Source organism: Gallinula chloropus (genome assembly GCF_964237585.1).
Source record: "Gallinula chloropus genome assembly, chromosome: 1".
In the NCBI taxonomy this organism is placed as follows: Eukaryota; Metazoa; Chordata; class Aves; order Gruiformes; family Rallidae; genus Gallinula; species Gallinula chloropus.
The window spans coordinates 13,219,961-13,244,330 of record NC_140085.1 but is presented as its reverse complement, the minus strand read 5'-3'; the positions used below and the strand labels follow the sequence as shown (position 1 = coordinate 13,244,330).

At 38.7% G+C, this 24,370-nt stretch overlaps 1 protein-coding gene across 2 annotated transcripts in view; it reads right to left on the bottom strand.

Moving 5' to 3' along the window:
• MAGI2 (membrane associated guanylate kinase, WW and PDZ domain containing 2) overlaps positions 1 to 24,370 on the bottom strand; it is a gene marked incomplete at both ends in the record, with an annotated part of 744,090 nt that overhangs the window by 50,662 nt on the left and 669,058 nt on the right. Inside the window, 5 exons of one of the 2 annotated variants that reach the window (XM_084265916.1) lie at positions 6,847 to 7,095; positions 9,134 to 9,220; positions 10,208 to 10,400; positions 16,239 to 16,330; positions 21,231 to 21,272. In XM_084265916.1, the coding sequence (XP_084122042.1) occupies positions 6,847 to 7,095; positions 9,134 to 9,220; positions 10,208 to 10,400; positions 16,239 to 16,330; positions 21,231 to 21,272 (663 nt within the window). The remainder of the gene's footprint in view (positions 1 to 6,846; positions 7,096 to 9,133; positions 9,221 to 10,207; positions 10,401 to 16,238; positions 16,331 to 21,230; positions 21,273 to 24,370) is intronic. The other variant, XM_084265917.1, reaches the window with a different exon arrangement.

Here is a 24,370-nt window from a genome sequence, read left to right as displayed (position 1 = left end):
TCTGGAAATTAAAATGATTTCTCCTCACTTTGGGAGACCCATATGCTAGAAATAGCTTGTTCTAGGAAGATGTTACCAACAAATAATGGTCTTATGTTTAAATTGAGAGTTCTTTTTACACCTATTCAGTTCTTTCAGTCACAACTGTTGAGACCATATTTTGTAGAAAGTAGATCCACTTTTTTTTTCCTATATAGTAGCTAAATGTCAAAAATGATCATTTAAGGTGAAAAACCAAACCTCTACTTTATCTATTAAACCCTCTGGCAGATAAATTCTTGCAATCTCTTTTAATGTTAACGGATATAGATAGTAAACCAAGCAAATGAACCTTTCTGAGCCAGCTGTCCTTTTCAATGTTATACAGCTGATCACATGAATATTTATTATATCCTCAATTCTCAAAAGGTGCAAGACTTCTTATTCAACCAGCAGGCTCCGGCATATCAGATTTTAATTGAGAGAATATATTAAATGTGAACATCTGTAATTTCATTGCTACTGAATAATCTAAAATGTAGGAAGCTTGAGTGTGGTGGACTTTCTACCAGGTCTAATAGATAATCAAGATAAAATATTTTACTGAAATTTATGGGTTAATTTACGTAACAGTCATTTAGAAAATAGAAGTCTGTGGCATGTTGCATCCTTGCAGATGACAATAATCCCTTTTGTTTATAAGGTTAATGAACCTATGAATTGAAACATCCTGTTGTGTGTCGATACGGAGCACATTGAATGGCACAGCATGGCATAAGAAGCTAGGAGGGAAGGAGTGCATATAACTTAGAAATCTGAAGATCTAAGAAAAACCTGGCAGCAAAAAATCAATGGAACTTAAGTACCTTCATTCTGGCTTATCCTGAAAGTAAAATGGGACATGTGGAATCATTGGAAAAACCTTGATTCCCTTCCCATCACTGTGCTAAGAAAACTGGAGGAGTTTGCTCTTTGAAAGCACAAAAGCAGCCCCACCACTTCCAGACCTCTTCAGGAACACGCTGGAGGACAAAGCTGTGTAGCAAGGGGAGTAATGTAGTTAAACCACTCCATGCTTTATTCTCCAAAATTATCAAACAGTGAATTGCTCATGCCTGCAAACAGCAGCTATGTATTTTCAGTTATATTCAAATATCTTCCATCTTTTAGGGTTATTTCATTATTATGAATAGCATGTATTGATTTGAAAAACTAAATTATGTAACAATTTATTTTGGCTCCTAATTGTACTACCAGTTAAACAAGCAGTTAAACCCATGAGAAAGTGTGTTTTTGTCACTGAGGAGGTAGAAGAACAGTTCAAACTTGAATTTCAAAGCTAAGCAGAAATGAGAAACCAGATCCTTTGCCCACAAGTCACAAGTATCTTCCATTCACACTGCATGTGGCTTTTCACTGCTCTGTTCCACAGACCTCCAAGCTTAGGGAGATGGACACCCTAATTTCCAAAGCTCTTTTTTCTCTAGCATTTGCAGATTGGTCACAGAAAATCGTGTCTCCAGGCACATTCTAACGCGGGAAGAAGCACGGGTGAAACTGCAGCACAAATAACAGCCGTAGATCACACAGTTATCATTGATCAATAAGCTGGTTTTTATCTCTAAACTGCAAGGAGTTCAAAGAAACTCTGGGGCTGAATGTGACTTATTTCAGAATGTTGTTTTCTGCAGTCAGCAGAGACTTATCTTGGGTTTATGTTTTTTAGTTAAGACTGCATGTTTTGAGAAATTAGAGAAACTTCTTTCATTAGCCTCTGTTTTATCATGTTTTGAAAATCCATCACTCATTGGCATATGCAGTGTAGGGGCAAATGAGATCTAAAATTCCACTTGCCAAACAGGAGGAAGATCATAACAGCCTTCTGGTTTTAATTTAAAAAAATGTTTATTGATTATTCCTATACTTTCAGTTTGTTTACACTTTATAACTGTGCTAATTGACAGTACCCGCTACAGTAAAATTAATGGAAAAATTGCCAATTTTCCAATTTCACTGGAAGTTGCCGGTTAGTGAGATCTGCTTACAGCACAAGGTTTCTTTCTACAGAAATTAAGGTGTTAAGTAATTTGAAGGGGATCACAAGCTCTACTACAGAAAGGTGCCTTCCAAAGTCACGGTAAAAGGAGTATGGAGTACACTTATCCTGTCCTGAAGTAGGCCATGACAAGTGTACTCCACGAAGCTTTAGGACATATTAATCCAGAAATCTCCTTTTGGCCATTTCCAGCTGGCTGTAACTGCTTTTCCATGGGATTTAGATAGTGAACTCATCTTGATGCCCTAAAATGCTCCATAAGAGTGGAGTTTTACCACAGAGAACACACACACTATTGAGTATTATCCTAAATGTAATGCAATGGGTAGATTCATTAACTCACTTTATCCTAGCAGTAATGTGACACTCAGAACTGTCGTGTGAGGCAATGCCACCCCAAGCACTTCCGCACCTCATCCATAGCCTCACACACTGCTGACAGAAGATGTTCCCAGGAGATGCCCTTCCCTGCAGAACCACATGTGCTGCAAGTATTTTTATTGGGGAAAGCATGAAAGTGATCCTCAGGACAGGACTTCAGAAACAGGCTGTAGTTTGCTCAGCTTAACCACCTTACCACCAAAACAGGCCATCTAAAAGATGTCTGCAGTTTGGGGGGCAAAGGCAGGTGCCTGGGAAGGTCTCTACAGAGCCATGATGTTAAAGCAGTCCAGATCCACCCCAAAATAAAAGTAAAAATATAGTTTGTAGCTCCCAAGCATTCAGCTGGGAATACGACACTGAGCCCTTTAAAGAAATACCTCTGGAGATGACAAGATTTTGATAACCTATGTGTAGCCAAAGAAAGTATAGGTTAAGGTCAAATTTAGGTGGGCTGCCTGAAGAAGCAAAACCACCCTTTAATGTTGAGAAAAGGTCTGAGCGAAAGCCCACTAATACATTTTAGGGGCAGTGGAAACTAATCCTTTCATTAGGAGCAGGTCAGAAACCCACCAGGTGAATTTTCTTTTTTTAATCTCTTCGCACTCTAAGAACCCTCGGGTTCTGCACCAGCCAAAATGACTTGATCCTGGATGTAACACTCAAACACTTTTCTTTATTTATACACTTTATCTTCTTTTCCTGATAGAATTTTGAGGCATGGCTGACCTTGTCTACACCCTTGCTTTGCCCTGTGAAATCTCTTCATTCAGTCCTTGTCACTCGTTTTCCACTCCTGATCTGTCCCACATCACAACTGTAGTTTGGTGCAAGATAATTCCCTGTGCTGGATTTGACAACATCCCAAGCAATGCTTTGACAAAGGGGAGACAAGATTTCTACCATTATAGAACACAGAAGAAGAAATGTGCTAGAGGCACTGGATGCTTAAGCTAGTACCAGTAAGTCAAAATTACATCCACATCTAAAAACTGGCTTCTAACTACCTAATAACAATTTATTTAAATAATAACTACTATAGTGCTGCCTATCACTAAATGTGAAAAAATAATCTATTCCAAGACGATGACTGTAGTTTGCCCTCATTCTGTGCCTGTACCAGGGGTAAAAAAGTACACCTGGCATTTTGAATATTTCTGCAGGGCAAAGGCAGGTCTGTAAATCAACAGCGATGATGAACCCCTTGCAAAGCACATCACATGAAAAGTTAACCAGGACCTCAAGCCTGGGAACAAGAATGACATCCTCAGTTTGGGAACTTCCAAGACTTCTGTGGCAATTCATCAGGTCAGAGGGAGTGTCAGTCACTTCTGATAGGCTACGTGGGAGCAGCGCAATGTACACCCATCAGAGAGGGTGGGAAAAGGATGTGAGGCTTGGATGGAGCACTGCTCTGACTTCATGAGGTGGTCCTACAGCTTCCCAGACAGAGCTGGTTTTAACTCCCCTGACAGACACCCAGAGATGGAGCTTTTATGTAACCCCTCAAGCTTTGGGTCAGCTTCAAAGCAGCAAAACTATGAACTCACAGCTCTGAGGGCAGTAGCAACTCTGTTTGAATGACTGCCTCAATTTTAACAGTAGTTGAAGCACAAACACCTACTGACATGAGGTTCATGCTCCTGTACTGAGCAAGAGCTGTTGTGATTTGCTGGACTGTAAAACATAGTTCATATGTGTGATTTCTAGAACAAGGACAATACTTTCAGTGCACGATTAACTGCATTTTTGAGTAAAGTGATAATGATATTTACACTTCCAAGGCCTTCATGTCTTTTGCTCTTACAGGAAAGTAGAGAGGGGAACAGAGTTATCAAAATAAGCATTCTTAAATCAAAGGAGTTCTTCTTCACTTTGCCCCGAGGATTCTCCCAGTGAGATGACTTTTTAGGTTATGCTATTCCTAGTAGTGTCTGGCACTAAAAGATATTCCCTTTTCTGACCTATTTTGCCCATTTTGATTCAGTATTACCTTGCAATTGCTACAACATTTAACTGCATATGTTTAGGGTACGTCTGTGCAGCATCATTTTATGTCACTTGGGAATGCATGAGCTGGAAACACTGGAACTGTAGCACATTTCACCATATTAATATACTACTGCTAGGAGATGTGGTGAGTGACCACAGAGGTATTTGACATTGTGCCATGCAGATACAGCTATATTTTGGACATTACATCTCCTACCTCCAGTTAGTTGCCACTTTCCTGCTGTTAGTACACCTTCTACCTCCAATTAAATGATTTCAGGTTAATTCAAGATTGAAAAGACCTTAGAATGCCTCAGTGGCCGTTTCTGAATAACTTCTTATCTTTCCTGTACTGAAGGGCCCAAAACTTGGGTGCTGTATTCTAGATGGGTCCTAATGAGTGCTAAGGAAAAAGAGGGTAATAATTTCCCCTCAATCTGCTGGGTATACTCCTGTTAATATAGCCTAAATTACTTCACCCAAATAAATATTAAGTGAAGAAAATTAACTTCTCTTAAACTACAACTAACCAGTGATTTTTAGACTGCTTTTATTACTGATGACAGATTATGTCATTTTTGTCTTATTTTTTCTACTAACATTTTGGAGCAGAATTCCCATAGAAAGGGTCTTCTCTGTTCTGTCACTGTCTACAGTAAATGTAATTTTTTGGTTCATTGCTATTCTTCTAAATTTAGGATTTGGGTGCTCTTTGGGATCACTGAAATTCAATGCAGTTATTATTTGAATAAATTCACTTGTCACTTCCACAGCAGACTGTCATGTTCCTTTACTACTTGAGGTGTTCGACTGAGGTTCAGCACTGCCTACCTGTGTAGTTGCTTGAGGAGAGAGAAAAGTGCTACAAGAACTTGTTGGAGAGTAAGATGCAAAGCAGAATCTTGAGCCTGGGTCTGTTGTCCTCAGCAGAATACTTAGGTCACAGAACTTTTAGTTGCTTTGACATTTTCTCTTTCTCTTCTCTCCTCTTTCCCTCTCCATCACCCCAACCATTATGCCTATGAAATAATTTTCTTGAAAAATCCATGACTGACTTAAATGATTAATATGTATGAATCCAAATGTCCTCTATGGAATTTTTTTTTCCCATCTGATCTTCTGCAAAGAACTTCCAATTGGCTATTATATTCAATAAAGTGAAAATACAAAGTCCCAAGAGGCTAATTATCCATGGTTTTGTTACAATATTAATTCTCACAATCATGGAATTTTAAAATTCAGCTGAGGTAGTAAAACAAGCAACTCTCAATAACTGCATGATCATTAAATACTACAAAGAAGTTTTCTGAGACCATTTGCTATTGTGAGATATGGTTTTCCCAGTACTCTCTTAGTTGCTTTTCTGTTATGGATTTATAAGAGTGAAGGTTGACCCTACAAGTTAAAGGTGTTATTTTATTTCCTCAGGAAGTAGTTTTGGATAAAAGAACAGTTCCTTCAAAACATGTTTTGAAGACAGGGAAGGGACTGCATTTGGCTGCAGCTTGGAAAATGTCAAATGTTCTTACTTGTCTTGGTTTTTCAGCAATGGTTAGCATTCATAGTTTCTGATGGATTTGTTGGGAGATGTGAATGTCTCTCAACCTGAAGCCTTTTATGCCAGGAGCTCAGCTCTCAGCCTGTTAGATACCATTTGAAACACCCAAGGGTGCCCCTGAGCCTGCAGCTACCACTACCAAAGGGTCTGAGTCTCTTGCAGGTCCTATGTCACATCTGCCTGACCTCTCCCTCTAGATGTACCCAGGATACCTCAAATGACATTGGATGCCTATATTAAAGCAAGAAAGCGGAGCCCTGCTAGTTATCTAGATATAAAGTGAGCTTTTTATCATTAAGGACAGATCCTGCCACTATATTCACATCTCCCTATACTCAGTTGCAACTTTTATACTATGTATAGTGCAGACAGTTAAAAAATCAACCTCCCTGTACCTTTGTCTAACCAGTTTTCCTGTTTTCCAGTTGCTTCTGCAGTGCTCTAACTGGAGAGCTGCTGACATGGGGTTTGCTGTGATCTCAGCCTTTATTTCAAGATCCTGAAATTGATCTTGATTTAAAAAAAAAAAAGTGTAATTGAATCAAATGTGAGGGATCATTTATTCACATAATGCCCGTGGTTACTTGCGGAGTATCTCATTGGAATATAGGAATGGAGAAAATCTACTTTGTGGGTGAATCCTGTTGTACTCTGACAGACAGATTGGTGTGGAAGCACAGAGCCTCGGAGGCTGCAATAACCTTTGGTTTTGTCCAAGACACAACACACAAACAAATGGTGCCCCTGGAAGCAACCCTGAGAGTCCCTTCAGTTTTAATCTCTGCAGCGATTAATTAGCAGATGTCAGGTTTCATTTATTCATTTTTTTAATTTGGTGTGCACTTGGAAAAATTTAATCTGAAAAATGTGGTTTACTTACTTATTGTGGACCCAGATTCTGGCCTGTTCAGGGAACTGATGATAACAAAGCCAAAGCCTTCATTCTCCTTGCGGTGGATCACCACATCGCTGGTCTGCAGGCTGTGAGAAGTGAAACCCTCGGGGGGTGTAGCATTGCTACTAGAGACAGCGTGATTACTGTTAGCATAAGTAGCGTAGTCACTTCTTGGAGAACTGTGGTGTGTAGACACCGAGCCTGGGCTTCTGCCATTCTCTGGGCACGGCTCTCCTACAATATAAATCACACCAGTGTTACCGTTACAGTGACTTGCTCAGTGGCTCTGTGACTTACACTACATTTGCTAATGCAACATGAATCCAGTTGACTGTCTATAGCCCTGACTACTGCGAGTATCAAACTAAGGGCTGTAATAGATGCAGAGAGACAGGAATCTACACAATTATGCAAAACGTTCAAGGGCAATCAGATAAAGCAAGCATGAACACTCACTGCTAAGCTATCTACAAGAGAGGAAAGGAAAATAAGAAGCAGTGGCTATCTGGAGTGCAAAAACATTAGCAAACGCTATTCCCTTGTCTGCTGCTTGATCTGTTGTCAAGAGGAAAATGTGACTGTCTAATCCAATATAAAATTATTTATGTTTGGATTAAAAGAATTTAAGCAGGCAGCTAACACAGAGTAATTAGGATTAGCTGCATAATGTTCTTCTTACAAGTTGATTAGTACGTTCGAAAGACGTTCATGGAACAGAGCAGTTATACAATTGAAAAATAATCACAAATAGTTTTTCTGTGGGTGTTGTGACAGAGGCAGTACTCATTTAAAGGCTTTGAAGATGCTCTTGTACCGTGAGTTGGAAAGGGCAGAAGTGAAAATGGAGTCTATCCACACTCCACTATTGCTTTATAGTAACAGGAACAGGGAACAAGTTAAATCTTGTGAGATTACACACTTTTTTTAGTACAAATATTTGGCAATTGAAAACAGTAAAGTTACACTTCCAGATTGGGGGAAAAAAAAAGATTAATGCTAGCAGAGGTAAGTTTTTACACAAATTGGTATTTATTGACAGTTTTAATATAGAACTAACTTTCAGATGAATGTAAGTAATATGCTTTCTGTTTGGAGCAATGAAAGTGGCAGAGTCATTCTACTCAACATGGGAAGAGCTTATGCATTGCACACATACATCCTGGGAAGAGAGCTTGCAAGTTAGACCTTCATTGTGTATATATTAATAAAATAAACATCGTCCAAGGACAAGCTGTTGTTCCTCAGTCAGGTGTGTCCTTTAGCAGTCCTTCTGCAACTATGAAATAAAGTGATTAGAGAAAATAAAGAGGAAGAAAAACAAACAATTATTATACTCCTGCATTAGAATTGAAAATCTCCAAGAGTTATTGAACCAAATCTGCAACTAAATGCCATAGTCAGTGACAAGAGAGATCTCATTTTCTGGCTGTCATGTTTCAGAAAACTGAATACGGTTTATGTCAGTATGGCTGCAACAGAAAGGAAATTATCTTACCCTGCAGAATGACCGAGAGCTGGCTTGGCCATAAATGAATGCAACTGAATGCCATTAAGTATAGGAAAAGAAAGATAAAGGAGGAGAAGTTTAAATGGCTATTCCATTGTCAGCTGTGCAATAGATATTCATCAGAAAAAATTACATTTTGCTTCTGCCTGTGAAAAAAAGGCATTATAATTCGCATTGTTCTGAATATCACATTTTCCTAATCAAATTGCTTTCCAGAACTTGTGAAGGATGATTTTCTGTTCCACATCTAGGTAAGCAGCTGTGCAAAATGGTGATTCCAGGTGAGCGCTGAGACTCGAACATCCGCTATCAGGCAGGTAAGGAAAGCCCCAGATCCCTCTATTGTATACATTCGCACGAGTGAGAGATTCACAGAAAATCAAGTGGCCCAATGTGGTAGAGCTGCATTTTTCAGTCATGCCCAGCATCAATAATTTAATTTTTTTTTCCACAAAGCTTTTGTTAAACCGAGACACACATCAAATTAAAATCCTGTTCAGCTCCTGAAAGGCTTAAACATTAATGAGTTACACACTATACTCCCCAGCGTAGCACTTGCAAGGCCCAAGAATAACTCCAGGTGTTTTACCAGCTTGCTTCATTTTCTGTGCCAGGAGACCGGAGAGTCTAATAAACCCTTTTATTTAATATTTAACAAGCAGCAGCGAAGTCTGTCATCCACTCTGTGCTAACCCTCTTGCTAATTTTGCCTGCACTGCCGGCTGACCCAGGAAAGGTGCTAATCGCAAGCGCTCAGCGGATTACCTTGGTTATTGGCCATTTTCCTAGCGCTGGGGGAGCTGCGAGGGGGCGTCGCGCCGGGCGGTGGGGGACCTTTCTGGCTGGAGGACTCTGGAGTCAGTAACAGAAGAAAGTCAGTCCCGCGAGAGCGTGGCTGGCAGGGAGCTGCGGTGCCGCAGTGGGAGGGGGACTGCGAAGACGAAGGTGAGTGGGAGGGTGGCTTTTTGGCAGGGGAGCGAAGGGGAATGGCGCAGGCAACGACAGCGGATCTAGGGCACGGGGAGGCAGAAGACAGGACAGGCTGGGAACAGGCTCATTTCTGGTGCCTCAGTGAATTGCACTCTCCACGAACGCTTTAAAAGTTTTTAAATACTTCTTTCCTAGCGTAAGCAAAGGTGGTGGTGGAACAGCAGCAGATTCTCCCATTAAAGTTTTAACAGATACTGCCACATGTTTTTCCAGATTCTAGTGTTTTTCAATAATTGAGGTGGAGCTAGTCTAAACGTTTAATTTACTTCAGATTCTTCATGTTGTTTTAGGTTTATTTTCTGATCGTGCCTGTGTGAAGGGAGGATCCGGCCCTGTTCCTAGGAGACGCATGTGCTGTACAGGAGGTTTGCAGCCAGCTTGTGTTGCAGTTAGGGGAAAAACTCCAAGTGACATCAGTGAGACCAGAAATGGGCTTTTTAACACATACAAGAGTGAAATGAATTCTTGCCCTAAACAGTTAACAGTCTTTGAGCCTTTCTCTGATTGCTTATTCACAGGGTCAGCTTCAACAGTTTTAACTGAGGTGAATGTTTTGTCCCAAAAGTGGACAAGAGGAGACAGCACAGACCAAGACAGCACAGAACAAATCCAGAACACTCAAGACCACCACACTGGCGTTGCCAACGTTGTTTCCACTTCTGAAGGAAACAACACTCAGCTGTAGTGTTTTTTGTCACAGAAATGAGGGGAACACATTTACAATTACTTTGTTTTCAAAATGACACAGACATTCACTTAGACATTAATTTTTTCACAACAGCACCTCCCTGTACTGTCAGCATTGAGCTTTTGGTTTTCTTCCTTTCTCCACTCCCAGTCTTCACTCACCTGTGGGTAGCACCTTTCTCCTCACAGTAAGATTCACTTGTCCATTTCGGGCAGCGTTATGCATAAGATCAATCACGTATCGGTGGGTTTTGCCAGCCACTGGAATCCCATCTACATACACCAGCTCATCACCAGGGTGGAGACGACCATCTCGGTCTGCTGACCCCATGGCAATTACTGCTCCGATGAGGATCTATGCAGTAAAGACAAAAAACCCTGTCATGCATACATTGAGCCTCCCACTTAGAATCACAGAACCACAGAATCTCCTGAGTTGAAAGGGACCCATAAATATCATCAATTCCAACTCCTGGCTTCACAAAGGGCCAGACCAATCAGAACATGTCAGTGAGTGCCTCATGCAGATGTTTCTTGAACTCAGTCAAGCTCGGTGCTGTGACCACTTCCCTGGGTAGCCTGTTCCACTTAGTACCATGAATGTTGCAGTGATTTTCCCTTCCTGTTGAAATTTAGTTAGCAATTCAGTGCAGGTGAAGAGGTCTCTGTGTGTCTGAAAGCTGTGCTCCTCCTCTGCAGGTGTGATTGCAGATGCTTCCTTGCCTTTGGTAAGAAGGTGAGAAGATTCCTACTTGAGTAGGAGTGATACACCTGAGAATCCTGATCTGAGGATGATCTGCCTGATATCTTAAAATGAAGATAATCTGTCTATAAGGAGTGTTCAGCTTCTATAGATTACGTTATGCAGAAGATCTAAACAGATTAATTCCATGTAAGGGTCCCTTTGACTTAAAATTATTCTACATATTGCTTACTGAAGTTTCCTCACTGCTGTGTGAGTTAAGCACCTGGAGTAATACACTTGACGTCAGTAGTGGAAGTGACCCCACTACATCGAATTTGCTCTGGGACTCCAGGGGAAAAGAAGTGCTATATCAAATGTTGCTGCTCATAGTGAATAATTGCTCAGGTAGTGGTTGATTAACAAAATGGAAAAAGAGGAAAAATGTCAGCTTACTCTGGGCAGATGTTGTTTTCCCAAACCGACATTTAAATGTAATTTGTATGGGACATATAAACTAGCAAAAAATCTGTTCAAAACCCTTTAATGACTTTCTCCACTTTCTATGCACATAAATTCACATAATTTATTAGAAGGAGACATATATATTTTCCCTGTGGAATAACTGGTAGAACAGTTGAGATTGATTCAAACAAAACCTGCTTTCTTTGAAAGAATATGAAAGCATTCACAGAGCGTGTTCCAAATTTTCCTTTCTCTTGTTAAGTGTGAGAGTGAGCGCAGAATGATGGATATGACATGCCGTGTGACAATCCGCTTTAAATAATAAAAGATGAAAGCTATCAAGTATTGCTTTTCATGATGAACTGCAAAGGCTAGTTGTGGTGTTCATGCAGGTGGTCTTGTGGGTTTTTTTGTGGTCTTAGCTGCAGAGTTGCAAGTCTCCCAGCAGAGTGTTTAAATGAAACCCCATGTGGAGCCTGGAGAATTTTCCCCACTTTCCAGCCTCCCTTTGGCTCACTTTTGCTTTCAAAACTTAGCAAAGAGAGAACATGATGCGGTGTTTTCCTGCTTCCTGGTGTTCCTGGGATCCTGTTAAGCAGTGCCAGGCTGAGTTGCCAGAGAGACTCTTTCAGGTTCTCCATTCTGTTCTTCAAACAGTGAAAGAACATACCTCAAAGCTTTGGAAAATACTTTGTGCAGAATCCAACTATGAAATATGTATTTATGCTCCTATACTGGGCAGGAAAAAAAGCTGTCCAAAGCTACATGTAGCTACATCTCCACAAAGTATTCTCAGAACTTTTACATTTGGGCATTAAGTATTTTTTTCTAGTTATCTTGGGAAGAGATGGGTGATAACCTTCTGCAGCTTGGAAGATTGTAGGCACTTTCTCACTCCTTTGGTTTTATTGAGCATTTGCAGTTTCTTTATAATTGGCTGCCAAAGTATCGAACCATTTGTTCATCTTTAACCTTTCTTTGGAGGAACACAAATGCAGCTCACAGCATGGTAGGTCATCAGTATCTCCAGAGAAGTGCAAAACCTTTTTCTAGTTTGACCAATTAAGTAATTATTGCTGATACTTCACATGTCCACAGTGGAATGTGACTGTGTTACTCATCTCAGTGGTGGAACTCACTTCTACCAGAGTCTTACTTTAAACACTTCAGGTAGGTGTGTTTGCCAAGATGATGGCCACCGTTTCTGTTATTTGGTATATTTAATAGCAAGAATAACTTAATTCTCCTTCTTTTTCATTTTCTGTGTCTGAACTTGTTTCTTATCCAGTATCTGCTCTTATTTCATAGTTGAGTAGTTTCCGTAATAGTTATAAATTCTACAAGCAAAACACAAATTGGAAAAATATTTATCAGGATTATATTACTTCTGTAATGCAGTTTCACATTGGCATGAGATTGCTCTGAATGAGTGAGGAAAAGGGTGATGACATGTAGGCAATAAAGAGTGTGTTGCAGAGAAAAGGGAGAGTTTCATCTATTGCTAGAGATTACACATGATAAATGCTGGGATTAGACAAACTGTGACAGAACATAGTCTGAAATTGAAGCCTGGGCCTATTGACTCATGCATGTTAATCTGTTTTAATACTGGGTTTCTTTGTGATTCTTTCTAATTATCTGACTTTGTGTTTCAGTTTCTCTGAATATAACACAGTAGCTTCACAGAAACAGTAAAATTTAAGCAATAGACATAAAAGGTGATTTTAAGTGTCTGTGATGTCTAAATCCAAGATAATAATCTGAATTCTGTCTGATCACCACTAAAAATAGGAGCTCCTAAGGCATGGTCTACATTATCCTAATGTTTTGCTCTACGGACATCTGTTATATCTTAGAAATGTCTGTTTCTTGGCACTGATCATAAAAGGAATATAGACATACATCTTGCAGGCATTTTGGAGGAGAAACCCTGTCAATCTGTGTTGAAAATGTGACTCAGTGAAATTAAGTATATGTTCCTGTGATTATGAGTTTCAGCTGCACACATGTATCCACAGTACTCCCCTTTGGGACAGCAATGTGCAACTTCAGTAAAGTTCCAATTCACATATATTTGCAAGCTTTCAGTGATATTAGAATTCACTGTAACAAAGTCAGATTACCTTTACCTCCTCAAGTTACTGGGAGTTGTGATAAATACCTGGGGAGGTATGATATCATGAAATTTGAGATGTTTGTAACTGGCACAACCCACACTCATGATATTTGAAATTTCTCAATAAATGTAAGTCTTTCCTTTGAAAAGCATCTTTATGCTTACAGGTATGGAAAGTGGAGTAGTTCAGCAGCACTTCCTCCCTCTAAGGTGCCAGGTAGCTGATAAAACAAGAAGGAAACTAAGCTACAGCCCCTCTGTAGTGTCAGTATTATCCTGCTAAAAAAACCTTTATGTGGATTCTGCTTCTTTGAAAAACTCATTGCCTTATGCTGAAGAATCCATATTCCTTTATAGAAACCAAACCACAAAGACAAAAGGCAACGAAAGCTTCTTTTTGTTCTGTGTTACCTGACTGCACAGCAGGAGAGCCGAAACAAACATTTCAAAGCATATCAGTTCTTGTTACATTGGAAATGCAGGGATTTGGAGGACAGGCAGAAACTGCCTCTCCTTTTCTGGAGGTGAAAAGAATGGGGGGCTGCAGGTGGGCTGTCCATGGGGAAGCAGGGAAGCAGTGGAGGAGAGAAAACAGAGTTAAGAAATCTTATATTTTGAATACAAAATAGATGGAAACTAAAAAAAAAAAATAAGTACATCTCTCATCTTTATTATTGATGATTTTGAAAACAAGTAGGTGGGCAACAAAGAGAGAGTGAGAATTGAGAAGTTCAGCACTGCAACACCTAGCTCTAAGGAGGTGCCTGTTTGCCTTGTAGGATCCTCAGCCTCAAGCTAGGATCTCATTCATTCCTGAGGACTTTGAGACACGGTTTGTGGGGAGACATAAAGCCTGTTAGATTGATACATCTGGGGGAAAAATGCTTTTGTATTTGCAAGCCCTGAAATAGAACCAGCAACCTTGAGGCTAAACGCAGGCTGAGAGCGATTGTTTGGCAGGACAGTGAAGCATCTTAGAAGGTTGTTCACAGACAGCAGCATTTTTGGTCCCACTCTCCAAAAATAGCAATGTGCTTCTCTTTGCACTTGGTATCCAGCTATGACTCTTTGACTTTGGACAGTAAAGCTAGGTCAATCCTTTGCTGAAAAGAACCTAGAAAGTGCTGCTTCCTCTGTAAGGAAGCACATAATGCGTGTAGCTGGGAGGCACAGGGCTCCAAATTCCCGCTCTGCTGGATTGTTGAGCAGAGACATAAATTCAGGTTTTCCAGAAGTCCAGCATGTATTCTTAACCATCAGAATCTTAGATATCCTAAAGCAGTTTTCTTATAGTCCTTTAGTTTGAAATAATTATATTCTATATAAATAATCATCTTTTAGATGAGGCATTTGAGCTGCACTTTTTTTCCCATGAGAATGTCGCAAACCTCCAAACTGCAGAGCCAGTAAGACTTAATTATCCACTTGTAATGGAAAAAAAACACTAGAGGAGAGACCCAGAGAGACTTTCCCATAACACTGTGCAGACTTCTAGTCAGGGACACGTTCCTGGGAGGTGCGAAATGCCACTAGGGACACTACTGTCTGAAGCAGGTTGAGGGAAATTTCCAAATCTTCCACTAGTGTCAGTTCTTTGCAGGATAAACTGGGAAATTTCCACTAGCTCCTAAGACTTTTTCTGTTTCGGCTTCACCTGGTAGGTGAGCTTTGAGAATCATCCAGGCTGGGCCATCCAGAAAAGACAGGAAAAATGTTTAGGTGGAGAATGTGAAGATGGTGGCTTCGTGGCCTTGTATTATGTGCGCTGGGACATGGTCCGTAGAAGAAAGTTAGATGCCAGAGGGGTTAAGCCACACTGCAAGTGTAGATGATGAAACAGTATGATTTGATGTCCTTCTGTACAGCTGTACCTTGTTCAACTTTCAAAAATCATTCCAAACCACTTATTCTAAAATGGGGTCTCTGCATCTCACTCAGCACTTGAAGCACCTTTTTTAGAGTACAGTGCATTTGTTTCTTTTTGCAGGAGGCATCAGTAAACTTAATATTTATCATTACTTTGACAGATGTTGACAATTTTAAAATAGAGACGCTTTGTTTCTCAGACCCATGTGTTGGTCAATGTTAACGCTTGAGTGACAGCGGTATTGTCCTGTGTGAATTTGAATATGGAATATTTAAATCTATTGACTAGTTAAACATTATCTCAGAAATGTGGTAACACAGGACTCAGATTATGCATAAGGTTTTGATAATAAATGTTATCAATTTGGGATTAGTCTTTGCTGACACACCCTAGTTACATCATCAAAATTATACTGAAGGAGTACTAATTCTGCCTGTTCTGTCAAAATTAGGGTATTTTATCAGTAATGTATCAAAAAATCTACAGATCTCTTTTAAAATATGTGCATATTTTAATTTTATATTTTATTTCACCTATGATATGTCTATGTTGGTTTTGTTATCTGTTTTTGGTTACGGGGATGTCTTGCTTCTAATGATCAATGCTACTGTTTTTATACCTGATGCATCACATGATATTGTCATCTAACAGAGTGTTCCAGGTTAGATTGTTGACCACATGGTCAACAGCACCTTTCAACCTTATGCATGTATATTGTCTGTCTACACTAAAACCATCTATGCATAGTTTTACATAATTTGGCTTCTGCTTAAACTCACTTTCAGAAAGTCAGGATTAAAAGATGCCTGGTCACAGTCTGCAGTAAAGGGCTGAGTGATGCACCAATTCTAACTAAACTCCTGATTCTGACTTAATTTACTGTTACATCTTTTAGATGCAGACAAGCTGAGAGGCCTGACTTTTTCCATGGATGCATATAAAAGCCATTTTACTTACAGCCTTAACATGGTGTTCATTTGAGTTTAGCTATGTAGTAATATTTTTCTGACCTTTGCATAGATTTTAGAGTTATAAAAAGGAAATTCAGGAAGAAATAACTCACAGGCTGTCCAGGCTCATCTCCTCCCAGGATCCTGAAGCCAAACCCAGACTCCATTCTCCGAAGGTGAACATCCAGCTCCTTGTAATCGGGACCTGGTTCAAAGGGAAATCCCACTGAGCAAAGGATTTTGGTTTTGTCTTAAGAATTTGTACCATCTTCCCTCCCACCTTGTGTTCATTGCACATGACTAATGGCATCCTGGTTAGAGCTGGTGGAAATAAATGGGACACAATGTTATGTGCACAGACAAGGAGGAGACTTGAAAATGTGGCTATCTTGGAGAATGATTATTTTCAGTAGAATACACTGAACCAAGCTCAGACACATTTACAGGACAACAGTATTGGAAAAGTCAGTCCAAAATAGAGTTATAAAGGTGCCTTCTTCCTACAAGTGACTGCATAATATACTGCTGTTCATCCAACTCTGGCATTTAATTTGTGTTTTCTTTGCAGTTCATTAAAACCTAAAAAGAATAAACTGAAATAGGAGATAAAGATATATAGAAAAAATATCAGTCTAACATACAATTGATGGACAAATAATTATTACAGGCCCTTTTAGTTCCACGTACAGACATAAAGTAGTATGTCTTTTTATGTAATGTAGCTTTTAAGTACTCCACTTTCAGGTAATGCCCTCAATAAAGAGTTTTGATGAAAGCTATCATTATAAGCCTGAATCTTAGGGTTTAAATTGAAAGCTAACATCATTAACTTGAACTCCTTAATGCTACTCAATTAAAGTCTCAACAGCTTTATGAATCATTAAAGTTGTGCTTCCATATGCCTGCGTAACTTGCCTGTAAACATATATTCTGCCCTGGAATATATCACTTCAGGAGCATCCTGTTTTAAAAGTCAGTTTCTTATAAAAATGTCTTTAGCTTCATCTGAAAGAGCCCATTGTTTTGGGTCTTGATGCTCTCAAAATACAAAAGAGAGATTTTTAATACAATTTCAAATAGTATAAAGATTCTCTATTTTGACTATCACCTTACTTGCATGTTCAGAGATGCTTTAGGATCATCACCTGAAGCTGGACCAAGATTAATAAGAGTGGTCTTTTTTTAAATTGCACTCCGGTCTACAAATTGTGACAGCTTTTGGACACTGTCCAGCCCCAAAAGACAAAAAAGGGCTCAGTAGGTGTATTTCAGCAAACTGCTCATAGTGTGTCCAGTTGTGTCTTGTTCTCTCTGGAGGGGAGGGACTAGAGCTGGCTGAAACATGGTACTTCAGAGGCCCTCTCCCCACCCTCCCCCCACACCTCTGGAGCCATCGGTGGAGACCTTGCAAACTGCAGAGTTGGGTCTGGGGTTGAAGCTCATTCTGATTTAGTCATGTCTTGTAAAGACAGAGACACAGAACCACATGCAGTGGCTCTATACAATGACTGTGTAATAAAAATGTGCTCTAAGAGACAGCAGCACAATGCATTGTCTCAGCCATGTATATCAGTGTGAGTGAGACTGAATCGCAGATATTTCAGTTGGTAAAAATAAAAGTATTACCTTTCCCTACCAACTTGCTTCTCATGCATATAGATGACAAACCCAAACATATCGTAACAGATTGTTATCCTGATTTTTTCCAATTCATTTGATAAGTTTCTCGGCGGTGAATAAAAAAGCAAATGAAGTTTCTGCATGAACAGTATGTTAACTTAATGCAAAGTTTGTTTCAAAGATGCGAGAGGCAAAGGAATTTTAAGATGAGCAATAAAGATAAGCGATACCTTATCTTTACCTGATTTGCTGTTCCTAAGTGTAACAAGGATGGGGCTCCACACTAGGGAAAGGGCTTTGTGGATAGACACAGTGGGATCACCATTTATAGCCCAGGTCTAACACTTAACAGCACTGTTTCCAGCAGTCTGTCACAAACCAAGCACCGCCTTTATTTGTGCACAAGTAAATGAATATGCTCAGTGGGGAATGTATTAAGAAACTAAGAATATCAGGATGTGAAAAATACGTCCTCTGGCACACTGAGATGAAATTTCACTCAAACATACATTTACAAAGTTGATCTGAACCAATGTTGGCACCAGATTCCAGAATAAGACGCACTACTTTGTCTAAAAGAGGTTGTTTTAATACTCATTTAGAATGGAATAGGTAAGCCAGATTGAAAAGGTTTAGGCTAAAAATAGTGTATATGGGCATACTTTTCTATGAGCTGTAACAGAGTTTGGAAGCCCTTTGATTAATTGGCTATGCCATTGTATTTGCTAAAGAAAGCCTTCTTCCTCAAAGAGCTGGAAGTCTATAGAGCCCATTCTCTGCCACCTCTTACCAATATTATTATTAAAAAATAATATTCTTTGTCCCACCAAGCAAAAAAACCATGGAACTGGCAAGAAACCCTGGGTCATCCAGTCCACCCTGCTGTTACTGCAAGCCTCTGCAAGCAAACAGCACACAGACCTTACCAGGCTGTTACTGGGGCCTAAGACTGTGGCCTTCTCTACATCACCTGCCTCATTCAGCATTTCACTGACAGATTGCAACCCGTGATTTTACTGAATTTTTCATGGTAACATCATGCTTTCTCCAGTGACTGACTAATCAAAGTGTTTACTCCACTGCTGTCGCTGGTTGGTTCAGCTTTCATGCTTGGTATGATACGAGTCTGCTGGCTGCACTGACTGGCTGCCCATTGTTGTAGAGACAACTGCACCATAGATATCTGAAGTCTCATGTCTGAATGTGGACCTAATTTCCACCCTTATTTTTTGTGCTTAGGTCATTAATGAAAATAACACAGAAGACTTATTACAAAGCTCTCCAGTAATATTGTACCTTCATTCCAGAAGCTGTTCTTTTATAGTAATGTATCCACTTTCTAGCCATTCCTCTCCACATAAACTAAATTTTGTCTTTTCTTGATGGAGCAGATTTTCAGTTGATCATACAAAGATTATCTATATGTACAAAAAAATGATGCTCCTGTGCCTTAAAATATATACTGCAAAATGTTGATTAATGTAACTTCATTATGGAAAATATGCCGTTTTTTCTCTTTGTAAATTAGATTAACACTTTGTCATTCAAGCAAAATAAGAAGAAATGACTGACTAGGTCTTCAGACATGGGAGTTAAACCAAGCCTGAATTAGTATAGACTTTTGTACAGTTTGCTTTTCCTTCTAGTCAACTTAGTATACCTGAATATCCCATGGCCCATGAATTTCATTAAAAGGAGGGTTAGAGCTTGAAGTCAATATTTCTGGTATTATTGATAGAATGACAATATTCCTTGTTCTCTCTTGCCTCTTTGCACATTTGTGTTAGAAAAAGAGCTTTAGATTTGCCTGCTAGTAACTTCATTGTCTTTTTTATAATTATAGCATTTTATTTCTTCTTTCTGTGAAAAGGAAAACTTTCTTAACTGATCATTTAGCCTAGAAGAGAAAAAAACCCAAATGCGCTTTGCTGGGTTATAAAACTAGCTGACTCCTCTATGAATTTGAGAATGGTATTGGACAAGCTTTGATCTGATCAGTGCTGCACAGCGAGGATAGTAAAGAACACTGGGAAATTCTGTTTTTTGGTTCCTTCACAATGGGGAATTGACTTTAAACATAAGGGTACCTGAATAGATTGTTACCGAACAATACTGAGATTTCACAGGTGAAGATGTGATTATGCACTCTCAGCTACATTTCTGTACTGTATTCATTTGAATTCCTTGGTGAATTGCACATTGGTAAGTGTACATGCAATTGTTTCTTATAAGAATATAGAGAAAATATAACCCTGAAGATGACTAATTCATTTTATGTAAGTCATGTTGCACAAGTGCTATGTGATTTTTATAGTGATAAACCTGGTATCTCAGGAGATGCTGTAAAAGTCGAGATGGAATTTTAAAATTTTTTTTGCTAATATTGCAATTAAAACAAGGATAAAGAGCTCTGCTATAACAATTTTTCAGTCTTTCTGAGTGTTCTAAATTTTCCTACAAAAATAAAAATTACTTTAGACTCCTTTGCTGAAGATAGTGAAGATTTTTATCCTATATAAACCATTACTGTGAACTGTGAATTGATTGTCACAAATCTACAACATCCTTTTTTATCTGAGTTTCATATGCTCTTGAAAGCTATGAAAAGCTTAGAACAGTCATAAATAGCTTTTTTAAAAAACATACATATTTCCTCTTGATATTTTTAGAAAGAAAAAGCTGGTAAATAAAGAATTAAGTATAAAAATCAGCAAAGTAGGAAAAAAAATAAGGGGTATGCTAACAGAGTTATTCAATGTATAAACCCTACTGGAGTATGTAAAACCAGGCCAATAAATTTAATTTAGGCACTCTGTCTACCCTGTACAAGATTAGAAAAGACTTTAATGGGATTGCCAAAATACCTTTTTTTGGTATGTGGTGTCTTTTTAACTGTCCACTTAAGATGATCACATTGGGAAATCAAGTTTTGCTGTTTTATAAACAAGTCCATTGCTATTTTACAATGCTGATGTTCATTCAAAGAACTCAAAAAGCTACAATTTTTGCAATTTTTTGCTTTTAGGTTGTTAGAGAATAAGATATATGTCTGGGAGCAAGGAAGGGGTGGGTCTGCATAATACAACAGTTCTGTTCTTTTTTGAAGATAGAATTTCAGTTTTACAAAGAAATATACCTTGATCTTAGGTTTGAGCACAAGCTACAGAGATATATATTGTTATGTTACAGAGTGAACGCTAATGTATGAAAGCACATATAAAACACCATAAAACATATGCAAAGACTGGCTGAGGAAAAATAAATACTGTTCCTTGCTCAATATCAAAATCTATTTTAAAAAGAGTTAGCATTCTATAACCCTACAGAGCTCATACAAAAAAAAAAAAAAGAAAAAGAAAAGAAAAAAGATGACTGGCCAGTAATCATTGGCCATTATCTAGAGAAATGATTAAAGAAAAAAATAACTAAAACATAAAATGAAGGACAATTAATTTACAGAACAACGAAGGCTGAAGAATACTTGCCAGAGGAATCCACTCGAAAACCAGTCCTGGGCAGCACTTGTTCTGAATAGGAAAATGGGGAATTAAAGATGAAATACATTTCTCAATTTACTTAAAGTTGCAGTATCAATTTCTCTGCTGTGTTTTGAATTAGCAAAGTGAAAATTCTAAGTTTTATTCGGTGTTTTTTTCTCCTCCCCTCCTTCCTGTCTTCCTAGGTGGTATCTGTATGTATATATTCCTTCTAGATGTAGACTTCCCTGTCCATTTCTATACAGAGTGAAACAGATGGTAAATTGGTAATGTTCCCTTAGCACAATATGATGAAGATAAAATTGTTAATGTGTTTAAAATTTTGGAAGTTAATGACAATATTTGTGCTTATTCTAGTGCAGCAATAAAAAGGAAAGTTTAATGGCTGTGTTTAGATGACCTGACCACTGCTTTTATTCAACTCAATTGCAAAATGTCTTTTATGATCAAGAATAGCAAGATTTTGCTAGAAGGGTGCATGTTGCCAATAACAACAAATGGTTGTACATGAAGGCAAATGCAGGTAAACCCATTAAACCTACTTTTCATGCAGATGGTTTCAAAGTATTTGCATGTCACTAGACAAAACGCAGGCTAACTGACTTGTTTTCACATACAACTACGTTGCTGGCATTAGAGGAATCCAGAACAAGTCCAGAACTGATTACACTATCACACTTTGTTGATTTAAAAATTTTTTTACTAAGAATTTCTGTTTTATTATCTCTGTAGCATCCAGTGCAAACTGCAAAACATCCCAAAACAGAGGTGATTTCCATTGGCGTATCAACAACAGAAAAGAAAGTAAAACACTAATGCATTCATGTGACTCTCTACTAGAGTATCATAGCATGCATACTTCATGGTATGAGGCACATTATAACCTGTGGGACAGTGATGCAAAGTTTGAGTACACGCTACCTTCCTGAGATAGGAGGAAGGCTGGAGTGTATTTAATACTGTAACTAGGTAGTTCCAGGTGGAAGGAAGACAGAGAATGGACAGGAGACCAGCAGTTTTGGCCAAACCTTCTGGAAATATGTAGATGTGATGAGAGAAATGAGGAGGCAGTGTTTCCTCTGTGGGCATCTCCTTAGCACTTTGGAAGAGTTTGGACTGAAGCTATGGGCATTCTGAGGTACTGCTTCCTAAAGGCAGCGTGGACTGTAATAGTAGCTGCTAGGAAATTCATAGTTCGCTTAGGTCAATGCTGAAGTAATGCTTTAGACCAAAGACATTTTCCCAAAAATGGAGATGAAGGCCACTGAATGGCTTCTGGCTTTTTTGTTAAGTGTATTTATATAAAAGCCATGACCTGCTCAAATTCAGATGCCTGATACCCTGCTTACCTAAAATACAGTCTAGAGATTCCATGGGATGGGAACATTTCTTTGGATTTGATGTTCCTGTTGTATTTGTGTCCACCTGCTGTGTTGGGAGTTGTGCTGTGAGCTATGGTGCTTCAGTTTAAAGGTGACTGCATATTTTACTTTGGTGGTTTAAAAAGGTAATTCCTTCACACACTTCAGAGTTTGCAAACACTGGATTTGGGATCCTCCAAGGTGAGAGGCGCTATCTAAATGTAAATTGTTCCACCAGCACAACTCATGAAAATGAGAACCTTTGAAACTGATGCTGCTCCACTGCGAAGTTGGAGAAATGACTATTTTGCTCACGTCCTTTCAAGATTTTTGTGGAATTCTTAAAAGACACAGAACAATTTTAATGTACAGAAAGCAATTTCATCTTGATAGTCTCAATAAGATTTTAGGTTTGAAAGGGCCCAAGCCTTTTCTGTTGGTCATCCAGCTAGAATCACTCTTTTGAGCTGTGGTAAGATTGGTTCATTCTGTATTTCTATTTTGGCTTGCTGGCACACTAATATACCTCAGAATTGGATTCAAGCAGCAAAGTGAAAGAAGCATACTCATGCTCAAGCTGTGATAACTTATGGAACAACTTGCTATGTTAAGATAGCCACGTATCTTAAGTAAGTTAGCATCTTTTTTTGTAAACTACTGTTTGTGGTCAAGCAGAAGTGCCTGTCCTTCTAAGCTGATCTCATTAAGTCTGACCTGATATTTTTCCTAAATACGTGTCTTTTCTTTGTCTTGCACAATTTCATATAGTGTCTCATGGCATTAATTATAATCTCATACACAACCATTCAACATCTAGTATTTGATTTTGTTGAAGTTTAGAAATTCGCACATATGAAACTTGGAACTTTGCTATGATGAAGGTGTTAAATTGAGCCTTAAAGTTCTTAAACATATGAAAGATAAACCTAAGCGCAGACTTGTTTTTTTGGTAAACACAGCAAAAAAATGTTAATTTTAGGAAGACACTGCTGTCAGCAGTCTGGGTCTATGTATAGAACAGGATATTTGTAATTATGCCACTGGCACTTTGAAAAATAAGATATAACCTTTAAATAGCTGTGCTCATGTGAAAGGCAAACTGTTAGCTACTAGTAGAAAGCTTTGAAAGAGGAAAGATCTGTGAAGAACATTTAAGATATAAGAAGATTTATTAGCAAAATGCTAGGTAGCTCTTTTCAAATCATCCTTATTTTTGGGCTCAAAGATCCTACAGAACAGCAACTTCCTAGTGCAGAGGAAGGACAGTTGGGACTGGTCTTCAGCCAAGCAGAATGCACATCATTTTGCATGTCCTGGTCCCTTGTGTCTGCTATGGATAAACTGCTCCTGTTTTATAAAAAAAACTGTCAATTGTTTTTTATGTGAAACTAAACTTTATGCAAGGCAAATCGAAACTTTAATATTAAATTAATATTGGCATTTTCTAAACTTTTCAGTAAGTTAAAGAGTCCACCTCTGAGGAAAAGAGGCAGCAGAAAACATGCTTAGAGAGATCAGGACAAAGGGACCAGACTACTCAACTCTGTCACCATCCACAGGCATTCAAAGTGCAGAAAGTTTTAAAATGTTCACATAAGATTTGTGTATTCTCCATATAAAGTCTTTTTGTTCTCCATATAGAGCCACTTGTGTGGTTGTACTGTCATGAGTAGTTGTACTGTTTTATGTGAAATAGGAATGAAATAATTAAAAGTAGAGCTTCAATGAGTAGCAAAATACTTGGTCAATTTGTTGCATTGAATTTTT